General features: G+C 40.4%; 1 protein-coding gene across 3 annotated transcripts in view; it reads left to right on the forward strand.

Annotated features, from left to right (window-relative positions):
- Positions 1-12,369, forward strand: part of LOC110562996 (protein argonaute-4) — a 49,819-nt gene extending 37,450 nt beyond the window's left edge. For all 3 annotated transcript variants that reach the window (XM_060379545.1, XM_021659929.2, XM_060379546.1), the window contains 3 exons: positions 5,894-5,995; positions 6,242-6,441; positions 8,421-12,369. In XM_060379545.1, coding sequence (XP_060235528.1) covers positions 5,894-5,995; positions 6,242-6,441; positions 8,421-8,529 — 411 coding nt within the window. In that variant the 3' untranslated portion in view covers positions 8,530-12,369. The remainder of the gene's footprint in view (positions 1-5,893; positions 5,996-6,241; positions 6,442-8,420) is intronic.
- The last annotated feature ends 266 nt before the right edge of the window (positions 12,370-12,635 follow it).

Below are 12,635 nucleotides of genomic sequence, written 5' to 3' on the forward strand. Positions count from 1 at the left end.
GCAAAAAGATCATGAGCTGCAGTCTACCCTGACTTATCCTGTCTCAAAGAAAAAGTACTGAAGGTGTACCTCGTGTACACAAAGCCCTGCATTCAGTTTTCAAGACTGGGATTCTTTTCCCATAGCCCCCAGGTCGGCTAGCCAGTTTACATTAAATACTCATCCTCTAATTGCTCTAGCTGTGAAGCAGTGATAATTCTTAGATTTTGCTATTATAGATTATCTGAATGCTTTCCTGAAATTGAAGCAGAAAATATCCTACCACCCATCTTTTATTGCCATGGTTTTCTCTCTGCTCCAGTGTAAACCTGCTGTCCATGTAGTTTAATGTAGAGTGGAGAGGAAATCTGGGACTTGGATTATCTACTCCTACCCCAAGTGCTGGGAATGGAACACAGGGCCTCAAATACACTAGGAAGCAATTTGCCACTGAGCTTTCACCAGACCCTGAATTCTTTCTATCCTATAGTTCTGTTCTTTACATCATTCAAGATTGATAGTTCCAATTCTTTAGTTTATACCATGGACCAGTATTTCCAATTCTCTGAATATGCCTCTTGCTTGCCTAAAACTCTGAAATATATCTACTTGTCCAATTTGCTTTGTTTCCATTGTCAAGCCTTCTTCAGAATCCTACCTCTGTTTTCTGAGAAGATGGGACCTGGGAGGCATGGATTTTCTCAGTTACCTACCTTCCACTTTCAAATGTGATTTTGTGTTTTCTTAATCTCTTTTCTCAAATCTCAGGCTCATGCCCCCATCAGTGCCTTAGACTCCACCAGATCTTTCTCCCTTCTCTAGAGCCTCACTTCATAATAGCTCATTATTTTGAAAATTTTAGTCTTTCTCATTCTTTAAAAAAATTTTAAATTGTAGCTGGGTGTGGTGGCACACACCTTTAATTCTAGGCAGAGGCAGGTGGATCTCTGAGTTGGAGGCCAGCCTTGTCTATGAAGCAATTACAGGACAGCCAGAGCTTTGTTACACAGAGAAACTCTGTCTCAAAAAAAAAACAAAAAACAAAAAACAAAAAAATTTAAGTTGTACTTAATTAATTTAGTGTTTATGTATGTATATGTGTGTGTAGATCAAAGGACAGGTTATAGCTAGGTTCCAGAGATGGAATGCAGGTCATCTTTTGCTGAGCCAACTCATAGGCCCTCATCTTCCTTTTTCCATAGCCTTGTCTTGTTACAAAAGTTGTTCAGTTCTTTTTCAATTTCCCCAATAAACATTTGCTAACTCCCTCTCACTGACCACCTTATCTTTTTTTTCCTTTTATAAGTTTGCTTTTAGGAGAATAATTATTTGACTTGCTGTCTGTACCTTCACATCAAACTTCATACTTTGACTTTCAGGTAGTAGGAAGTTCAAGAGAGAACTAAAATTGCACCTCTGTGCAATTTTATTCATCTCCAGCCAAAGTCCCACAGTGACCTCTTAGCTACACTTAAGGCAGCACAGTCTACTTTGGCTTTAGCAAAATGACTTACCAGGATTTCTACTTGCCTCTGCAGTCAGATTTCCTTTACAAAAAAAAAAAAAAAATTAGATTTGTTTATCTTATTTTATGTGTATGAGTGTTTTCTTTCATGTATGCATGTACACCACATTCATGCCTGATGCCTGCAGAGGTCAGAAGGGGTGGGGAGGCAGATCCCTGAGGACCACACTTACAGGTGGTTGTGAGGAGTATGGTTGCTGGGAACCAAACTCAGTTCCATTGAAAGAACAAGTACTGAGCCATCTCTCCAGCCCCTCGTTCACTCTTCTTCTAGTTCTCAATTTGAACCCATCTACTTTTCTAGGATCACTTGCTTATCAACTCCAGGTCCATACTCCCATCACTAGATTTCTCTGTCAGACTCTTGATTTGTACTTTTAATTATCTACCAGATATTTTTACTTAGAAGCTCTGTGAGCATTTGTATCAGTCCTCTCAGATTTGGCTGTGTAGTGGCGATAACAACAAAAACCCATCTTTGTGGCTTACAAAGATTCATTTCTTGCTCACATTACACATTCACTGTGGCCCTGCTGCAGCTGTGACCCTGTTGTCCTCCCTTTGGAACCTAGGCTGACAGAGTCATTCTGGAACCTTGCCAGTCACTGTGGCAGAAAGGAAAACAGATAAAAGATAGGCTGAATGCTAGCTCTTAAAGCTTCTTCCCAGAAGTAACATATTTTGGGCCATGTTTTATCATCAAAGCAATTTACACAGCCACTCCTGTGGTAGCTGGGTAAAGCTTTATAATCTTCCCTCAGGGAGGGGCACAGAAATATTTGGCATCAGTGATACAGTCTACCATAGGCATGTCAAGCAAACACGTCTGAACCTCTCACTGACTGTTTAATCCCTATCCAAAACCTCCCCTAGTTCTCCTTAGGTTCTGTTATTTGGCATCACTGTGTTTTATGTTAGCCAAACTATAAACTTCAGAGTCATTTTAAAATTCTTCATCTGCCTTATTGTCCCTGACCTGTCCAGTTTGCCAAATAGTCCCCTGTTCTCTGCCCCCAAATCTTTCTCACCTTAAATTCATGTGTTTCCACTACCCTGGGCAGAACTTCTCTGTAGAGCAGGAAACTCTTAGCAGTCTCTTCATGGCCATTTCTCCTTCATCCTGCTATCAGGGGTTGGGTTCCAAAACACACCCACTGCTCAGAAGCCTTCAAGTGTTCTCCATTGCATACAAAACACCTTCCTTTGCTTCTTCGTGTTTTCCCAGGGGAGCCAAAACAACATACTCATTTCTTCTTCCACTGTGCCCTCATTATGTCTCTCATTTCTCATTCCATTCTTTTCTTTGGAGTGACCACATTTATCCCTCTCCTTTTTATTGTTTATGTTAAGGTATACTACAGGTACAATAAAACTCAATCTTTTTAGAATGTAGTTGTACTTTATGGTTCAGGCTAATGCATATAGTTCTGTTTACACCAAATCTTTTTTATAATGGTGTTGGACATTGAATATAGGGTCTCAAACATATAAGCAAGTGCTGACACTCAGCCATATACCCTGTCCCTTTATTTTATTTTGAAACAAGGTCTCACTAATTTGCTGATGTTGATCTTGAAGTCACTCTGTAGCCTGAGCAATCCGTAAGTTTGAGATCCTCCTGCTTTCATCTCCCAAATGGCCAGGCTGACAGGTTTGCGTTACCAGAAGTCTTTTGTACTCAGCCTTTTCCTTACCCTAAGTTTTGTCAACACTGACAGGCATTTTTAGGTTATAATTTTGCCTTTGCAGGGTGTTATGTAAGTATTATTAGAAACATGTAGCTTTTGTGTTTGGCTTCTCTTATTTAGTGTAGTGTATTAAAGTATCACCCTTGAGATTGTGTGTAGTAAACATTTTTTTTTTAAATTATTGCTGTGTTTGGATGTGATAATATGGAGTTACAGGTTACTCATGTGTCCCTAGATTTAGGGCACTTCTAGTGTTTTCAGACTTTATCTCATTTTATTTATTCATTTATTTAAAGATAAAGTTTCACTGTGTACCTAAGATGGCCTCAAGTTTGCAACCTTCCTAAGTGTGTTACCATACCAGGTTTTACCTTCCTTTTCAATTCCTACTTAACCTATAAGGCATAGTATGATTACTCCCTCCTTAGCAGCCTTTCTAGTGCCTCCTGTCTACCTGTTTCACGTTGCACCAAAGTGCTTGTGTCACGAAGGCAGTTCATTCTCTCTGCTTCTGGCTCTTAGACTCAGCATTTGCTGTAAAGCCCAGCTTGGGTGCTCAAGTAATAATTGTTGAGTTCAGTGTGTCTGGTTTCCATTTCCACCAGGCATCATACTTAGTTTTAGGTTTTCATTTGTAGACTCATAGAGTTTGTTTTTGTTGGTTTGGTTTTTCAGGACATGGTTTCTCTGTGTAGCTCTGGCTGTCCTGGAACTCTCTCTGTAGACCAGGCTGGCCTCGAACTCAGAGAACTGTCTGCCTTTGCCACTCGAATGCTGGGATTAAATGTACGTGCTGCCACTACCTGACATCTTTAGAGATTTTTTAAAAAGAGGTTCTGTGGTTAAATTTGGAAATGCCATCTATTCTATTGTCTTCTTAAATATTATACCTGATTAAATAGTGGTTTTGAGAAATAACACATTAGGAAAGCCCGTGTATTTTTGTGTGTTGCTGGACTTTGAACCCACAGTTTCTCATGAGGCAGGCAAGTGATAGACCACTGAGTTATATTTCTCCCTCTAAAAAGCCTTGTAAACTATGGTTTAATGTAGTATTCCTCAAATAAACACTTAAGTACACTGTAGAAAACTAATATTCCTAAAAAACACACTTTCAGGAAAAATGCTAGACCCATTGTGTACCTGTTCATCTAATTCAGGAGGAATGTAAGACTCCCTAGTAGATGCCTGAAACACACACAGACATGGTTTTTCCTAAATATACATGCCTGTGATAGCATTTAAACTATAATTTAGTCATAGTAAGAAATTAATAGTAATACAAGAAAGCCAGAAACTATAATAAAAGTTATGTGAATCAGATGTTGTGTCTTAGACCAGCAATCTCAGCACTCGGGAGACTGAGCTACTTCTAGCTCAGTTAACTATAACTTCGAGACCAGCCTTGCTACTACTAAATTGCAGGCCATCCTAAGCGACATAACAGATCCTGTCTCAGAAACAAACACAGAGATAACTGAAGCCATAACTGTAACTCAGTTGTACTTTCTCTGGTTCAGCTAGATACACAAGCTTGATATGATTTTGAAGGGAGAATTCGCCATACTCCAAGTTCTTATATGCATTGGTATGGGATCCATAGCTGGAAGGAACAGTAATTAGAAAGGAGGCAAATAAACCCTGTGAGAAACATGTGCCTCTGTGCTAATTTAACTTCCTGATATTAAGTTCTACTGAAGAGCAGAAGACAGAGACTGAATAACAAGATTTAATTTGCTGATCTTCAATGCATTTCTGGAGCCCCTCTCTCTACCTTTCTAGAAGTTTGATTTTAGTGTTTTGGTTGTGGAAGAACCTTAGGATTTTAGAAATTCAAGAGGTCATTGCCTGGTTTTATAGATGATTAGATTGAGGTGCAAAGATGCTCTGCTGTCTTCAAGGCTGTGAGGACTGACCTGGCTCTGAACTGTCTTCTCAATCTCCATCTCAGTTGGGACTTCTGGTAGTCTTCTGCTAGGTACTCTTTGACTGACCCCATAAAAATTTTAGTTTTGCTAAACCTGGTGAACCAGTTCAGAGAACTTTATCTTATCTTGTATTGAAAGCTGTGTGTTGGCGAGGGTTCTTTTTCTTTCAGGTGAGGAATGAAAGTCATTTTTTTCTGGGGAAGTTTATCTGTCTTGGCTTTTTTCTTTGTTGCAGAGCTAAGGACTGAACCCAGGGTCTTACTCATGTTCATGCTAAGCAAGCACTCTACAACTGAACCACATTCACATTCCTTACACACTGTTTTTCTCTTCTCTGCATACAGAGTGTCATCTGTAAATATATAGTAATAGTGATACACAAAACTACAGATAAAGTCATTATTTGGATCCTCCAAAAGGTTCTGGAGACATGTTTGAGAACACACTTTAGGATGAAAGGTTGGGCTCAGAAAAAGTTACAAAGGGACCCAACTTTTTTATTTTTTTAAACAGGGTTTTACCCTGTAGCTCAAGCTGACTTTGCTGATCTTGAACTCACAACAATCCTCCCGCCTCAGCCTCCCAAATGCTGAGGTTACAGTTATGAATCACCATGTCTGGCTTAACATCTTGAATTAATCTAGCTTTGAGACTTCACATAGCAGCAATCTACTAACTTGTTACCAATTAATGCATCAAAGGAAAAAGTGGCTTAAGTCTGCCTATTACTCAGGTAATTAATTGTATTTTTAAAAATTACATCTTTTTAACAGGTGGGGAAAAGTGGCAATGTCCCAGCAGGCACTACGGTGGATAGTACCATCACACATCCATCTGAGTTTGACTTTTACCTCTGTAGTCATGCAGGAATTCAGGTAATTTGGAAACTGGTCCAGATCTTTGACCCATAGGGAGCTATTTGCCAGTTTAGCAGCTAGTTTGAGTAGACTTGTCATTAAACACTGTTAACTGCTATGTTTCAGGACTGCTGTGTAAGGATCTCCTTGTAGGTATAAGAGGCAGAAATACTGTTGAGTTTAATAATTAGATTCCAGTTACTCGGTTCTCCTAGGTAGCCAAGTCCTGCTGGAAATACATTAATCCTAAAACTCTCCCTCCAGGGAACCAGCCGTCCTTCACATTACCAGGTCCTGTGGGATGACAACTGCTTCACTGCAGATGAACTTCAGCTGCTCACTTACCAGCTCTGTCACACCTACGTGAGGTGCACACGCTCAGTCTCCATTCCTGCCCCTGCATATTATGCCCGGCTTGTAGCATTCCGGGCGAGGTATCATTTGGTGGATAAAGATCATGACAGGCAAGTTCCTCAGAAAAAATCTCTTCCTTTTGTGGAAGCATGTTTTAAAAAACAAGCTATACAGAAAACTTTTAAAGATTTAAAAGTCCTTTTAAGGGTTAACCCTCAAGGAACAATTAAAGCTACATGAGGCTTTGAGAGCTTTTGATGTGACTTTTGGTCCAAGAAGTGCTCAGGCTTGTTTAAACTTGTGTCTCTAACAAAGTCTCATTGGGAGCTACCTGTGGTTTTCACATAGAGCTAACTGCATTTCAGTTCTGCTAAGGTTCCAGGCAGCCTCAAAAGGTGTCAGGCAGAGCACCCTGTCTCCAGTCAGAGTAGTCACAGCCTGTGGATTCTACTTCATGCATGAGGGCCCCCACCTAGTTGATTTTGCTTCTGGTACAATCCAGAATTGACCAGAGTAAGTTGGGGCTTATGGGAAAACAGAATGCATGACTATCCTTAGGTAGGATTTCAAGAGACTCAGACATTTTGACCTGTTACTGAGCTACTAATAAATGCCTAAACAAACTCTCTGCATTAATTTTCTTTCCCAAATGGCCATCTATAAAGTGGAACAGTTTCTGGGCTCTTCCCCAAGTCTCAATACAGTTGCTAAGTAGTAGACATTCCACTGCAAGTCTATTTCTGTAAGTGATTGAAAAATATGCTATTACAGAAAACACCCAGCTGTGGCTTTGTACCTTGCATTCTCTAACATACATTCATGCATTCAGTACATGTATTTGGTATTGTATGCCTAGTGCTGTGCTAGGTACTAGAAAATAACAAGATTAGTAAGCCAAGTTTCTTTCCTGTGGGGATTTTGTTTCAGTGTGGAGGTAATCCAGGTGAATATAAAACTGATAATTAGTCTAACTCAGTGTAGGTAACCGTGTAGTGGGGTAGCAGAGGAAAGACGAGTAGAGATTTATAGCCGAGTGGGCAGGGCTTAGCTTTACAAAGAAAAGAGCATTTTCCAGGCAGAGGGAACATAAAGGAGAGAGAGCAAGGGACATTTTGGACAGTATCAAATTTTCCTTGGCTGGAGCATATTAAAAGGAAACAGCAGGCATGGGGCAGAAAGCTGTGTTGGAGTGAGACTGTCTTTGCTAAGTATAAAAGCTGTTCCTGGGCTGGAGCAGTGTGAGTGGAGGAGGAGAGGGTGAAGCTAAAGATGACAGGACAATATCAGCATTAAAGAGAGAAGTCAGGGGCCAAGGTTGTGGCTCACTGGTGAGTATAGTGCTCAGCACACGAGGCCCCAGACTGACTCCTCAGCACTCAGAAAGGGATGTTTGCCAGACCCTATGCTACAGGATGCCCCAAGGTGGATGTTTAGAAGTTGTGAGCACTCTGTTAGGCTCACAGACTCATTAATGTAGGACATTATTATTGTTAGCAAGTGAGAGCAAAGTTGAGCCAGGCATGGAGGTGCATGCCTCAGAGGCAGGTGGATCTCTGTGAGTTTGAGGCCAGGGGAGCCCACACAGTAAGATCCCGTCTCAGAAGAAGAAAAAGGAGAAGAAGGAAGAGGGGGAGGAGAAGAAAGATACTTTTTCCTTGGAGATTTTATTCTAGTTAAGAAATAATACCTAGAAATTTCCCAATTAACAATCCCATTTCAGTTGTATCTAGTACTGTAAAAGAAAACATATTCTAGGTGACCCTGACCTGGACTTTGGAGTCAGGGAAGATTCCTGAGAGGGACATGACTTCTAATTGAAGCCTGAAGGGTGAATAGGAACTAACCAGACAATGGAAGTATTTTTGTAGGTGTTATCAAACACTTGGTTTTGGTGAACATTATTTAATTATTGCAATTATTCATTAAATATGTTGTACTGTATTTTCCAGTTGAACAAACATGTCTAAGGAAACATAAATTGTTTGAGTAGTCAAGGCTTCAGTCAAACGTTCTTGAATGCAAGACCTGTTTGTGCTATTTGAAATAGTCTTCTGTTAATGCCTGGTTTCTTGTTTTGTTTTCATTATAGTGCGGAAGGCAGTCACGTATCAGGACAGAGCAATGGCCGTGACCCGCAGGCCTTGGCTAAGGCTGTGCAGATTCACCATGATACCCAGCACACTATGTATTTTGCCTGAGAGTCTTGGAAAAGAACTCAACCAATTTGGCATCCCACGCATCCTCAAAATGTTGCAGATGCCTACTGCCTCTAGATAGTGCCACATTGATTCAGGTGGTCCCTACCAGCAGCTCTGAATAGTTGCACTGAATTTGTACTCTGCAGCGCGGTCTGATGCATCAACAAAATTGAGCCATTTAAAAAAAAAAAAAAAAAAAAAAAAGAAACTCATAGATTATGTCTTCTAATGCACTGGGCAGAATTTTTACCTCAACATGCAGGCTGATCAGCCTTGACTTTCTAAAGGACTTTCCAAGAAGGGTTTCTATGGATATTTTGCTAGCTGTGGTATTCACCGCATCTAGTCTTATAAGCAGAGTAGTTCCTTTTTCTGTGTTCATTGAGTGGGGTATATGCATAAGTGGGAGAGAGAAACCAAACAATCTGTTTTATTTCCGTGTAACTTTTTAATTGGATTGGTCCATAGACTTTTTAATGGAGATTTTTGACTTTGCCACTGTAAATGCCTTTAAGGAGCATTAATTTTTGAAAGTTTTACAGAATTTTATCACTTTCACTGCTTTATCTTACTGATCTCTTCAGGCCTGTGCTGTGCTGTACAGGCTGCCTGGCAATTGCACTATATTTGGCTGCAGATTTGAACAGGCAGTTCTCTTACTTGGTGGCTTTTGTGAATGTGACATAAGCAGATGTGGTGCGTGTCGCAGGGACAGATAACACTGCCGTTTTTAAAAGTACCCATGTTCTCCCTATTTGGAAAAAAAATTAGCTGTTAGTATTTTTCCAAGTTTTCAAAAGTGCCCATTTTATGCTGCTGTGTGGTTTGTTAGAGCTAAATGATTTTTAAACTTCTCTCATAGAAAGTTAACTTTGGCAATAAGCATTTTTTAAGGTTCCTCCCCTTTCTCCCCCAACGAGGTAGTTTTCTAGATGAGATTTCAGTATGATTTTATCAACTATTTCTTATATATCATAACCTGGACATTCTGAGACCAGTCTATAAAGACACATATTTCCATGCCCTTTAAAATAATTGTCTTTTTTAAACAAACAAACAAACAAACCTATTTTACAGTCATAGTCTGTGTCCTGTCACTTCAAAAAAAAAAAATCAGCTAGAACCAGGATGTTTCCTGATTGGTCAGGCTTTGCCAATGTATAAGGCACATTGAGTGATGCTGCACTTGAAAAAAGAAAAACAAAAAAAAGTACCAGCATGTAAAAAGCTTTTTTCCCTGGGAATCAAAGCTGTGCTCACGGCTACCTACAGTGTGGTTTTGTTTCCTCTTCTTTCAGCCTGAAATGTGCTTGCTGGCTTTGCCTTTCTCTTTTTCAACTAAAGCTCTGTAGAAGAACTTGATTTTATTTTTCTTTTCCTATAATAGATTCTGGATTCCCTCACAGGAAGACAGGTCTCTTTTTCTTGTTTGAACAAAGGGAGTTGATGTAAAGCCAGCATCAATTAGAACATAGGGGAAATGTGCTCTGTATTTAGTGTAGGTGATACTTTGTAAAGGACAAGCGTTACATAGTCAAGGTAGTTCCACCCAGGGTTCTCAGCCCACATTTTACTCCATCCTGGAAGGACAGGGAGTGAAAGGTAAGAAGCTCTGTCTCAGGCTTCACTCCTCCTGGCTGAGGAGGGTGCTGGGGAAGAGACAGACACAATGTGCTGAGCACAAGTTTGCAGTCTCTGTCTAGAAGCCACTGGTGGGAAACACTGGGTCAAACGGTGAAGGGTATTTGCTTGAACTTACTAGTTGGTTCAAGGTCCAGATCTGTTAAACGAACCCTCTCAAAATCTCAACAATATAAAGCACTGTTTCCCTTCAGTCTTTTAAACTAGCTCGTAGATATATTAATGTTTACATTTCCACGTGCTGTTGCTCAGCAGTGCCACCAGTGTTTGCTGAGACTGATCTCCAAGTGAGTTTTATAATGTCCATTAATTCTATAGCACATGAGGATGAATGCAGACATCCCTAATCTCTGCAGACAGTGGGGGAAAAGCAAGGCCTGTGGCTGAAGCACAACCTAGGCAGGAGTGAAGAGACAGCAGATGTTCGTTCCCTAAGATTTTCCTTTTTTGCAAATACCTCACTTGGATAATACAAATCAGGACATGTTGAAGAATGGCTGACTGCTGCTTTTATTGATGCTTGTTCAGGGAGAGCACAGAAGATACTCTATCACAGCCACTCTGGACCCAAGAGGAGGAAAAACAAAACAAAAATGGAAGATTTTTAGAAGGAAAACCTGCCTGGAGGAGTCTGTGATGTGAAGAACTCTTGCTGGCCGACTGGCCAGCAGGCACCACACCTGCACTGGAATGCCTAGAGCTCACCTGAGAAGGAACTCTCGCCGTCCTCCAGCATGATAGAACATGGAGCAAGCTGGGTGCCCAGAAGCCCTGATCCACATTCCTGCGATTGGGCTGTAGGCTTGACCTTGAACAATATACCTGAAACACCTCAGTCAGTCCTAGTATGCTGGGGTCAATCGGTGTGGTGGTGGAAGAAAAGCCAGGAGGCCTATTTTTTTTTTTTGGGGGGGGGGCGGGGGAGACTACCAGTAAGGGTGTGATGCTGTTGTTTTGGACAAATGGAAAGAAATATGGAAGAGGTAGGATTAAAGAGTTGGGAAAAAAACTTGCTGAGGGGTGAATAGTTAAGGGGTGGTTACTGCAAAATCAGAACTGCAGTAATACCATTGCAAACAATTAAAACATAGTTTTAATTAGGGTTGACAGGTAACCCCTTGAAACTGACAGAATTGTTATGCATGTGTCAATCAATGGGAGATGTGCATTCTCTAGAAGTAGTGTTAGGCTGTTCAATTTTTTTAACGCAGCCTATTTAGGTGCTGTCAGATAGTGTGGAAGATTTTGGTGTAGCAACAGTAAAGAATAACAATTTGGGGCTAGGGAGCACAGGGCTGAGAGTGGGAAAGACCCAAATGTTGAACCAATTATGTTTTGTTGTTGTTGTTAGATGTTGAATCCTGAGCTGTTTATAAAGTGAACCAGCTGGCTTGATGCAGCCAGTGTTCTGGGTAGGCGAACCACATTGATTCTTACTGTAAATTCTCTATGCTGCTTCCAAAGGTGATTATTTACAAGCAGGCATTTCTGAATTGTCTGTACTTTCGGATGTGGTGCCTAGCCTATCTCCTATTTCAGAGCTTACCTATCTGGCTCAGCTACCTATTCCTTCCCAGGAAAAAAAGGTAATCTACTGTTTTAACAAGGATCCCCCTCTCTAGTTACCCACCCCTGTCTCCCGGACATGCTGTAAGATTCTCTTGCTCAGTAGCAAGGTGGCAGCTCTGCTTTCATTTTAAAAAAGTAGAGGTTACAGGCATCGTATTCAACTTTTTTTCTTGTAAAATTAAAGGAAAGGTCTTTATTTTATTGATAAACCATTTTCTTATCCGTTGCTGTTGGCATATTCATATTCTTTCTGTGTCTACTGGCTGAAAATGTTTGTGTTTGTTCATCTGACTGATAGTATGGTTTTTGTTTCTATATTGGTAGACTTGTAATGTTTTAAAATGTATTTTATTAATTTGACCTGGATGTCTGTCGCCAGCAATACGAGGTACTTTCCAAGCTGTTAAGGAAGGGTTTGTATCCCTATGTCAGATAATATAATGGTTGTTTAAATTTTTCAGAGTTTTTGTTGTTGTTGGTATTTTTTTGTTGTTGTTTTTCAGGTTTTTGGGGGGCCTGCAGGGATATTTTGTGTTCATGTGTCCAAAAAGGGGGAAGGAGGATAGATTGGCATTCTTGTGCTAAAAGTTGTTTTTCTTGTAAGTTGTGTAATAAATATGGAATATACTGTCCTGGCATCATGCATGGCTACTTTAAACAGTATTGTTTATTTGGGAAAGTGGACAAAAAAAAGAAGTGAAACAACTGTGTGTTTAACTTCTGGGTCTCCTTATATTTAGGAATTGCCATTTGGGAATTTTTGTAACACTTCACATACGGAAACTTTGACAGGATTCATCAGGGTTCTAGGTACTGCTCTCAATGGGAAGCTCTGGTTAAATGATATCTTAAGGAAACACTGAGAGAGTCCCAGAATTTAGGAGACCAAGGCAGGA

Source organism: Meriones unguiculatus, chromosome 3 (assembly GCF_030254825.1).
Source record: "Meriones unguiculatus strain TT.TT164.6M chromosome 3, Bangor_MerUng_6.1, whole genome shotgun sequence".
Lineage (NCBI taxonomy): Eukaryota > Metazoa > Chordata > Mammalia > Rodentia > Muridae > Meriones > Meriones unguiculatus.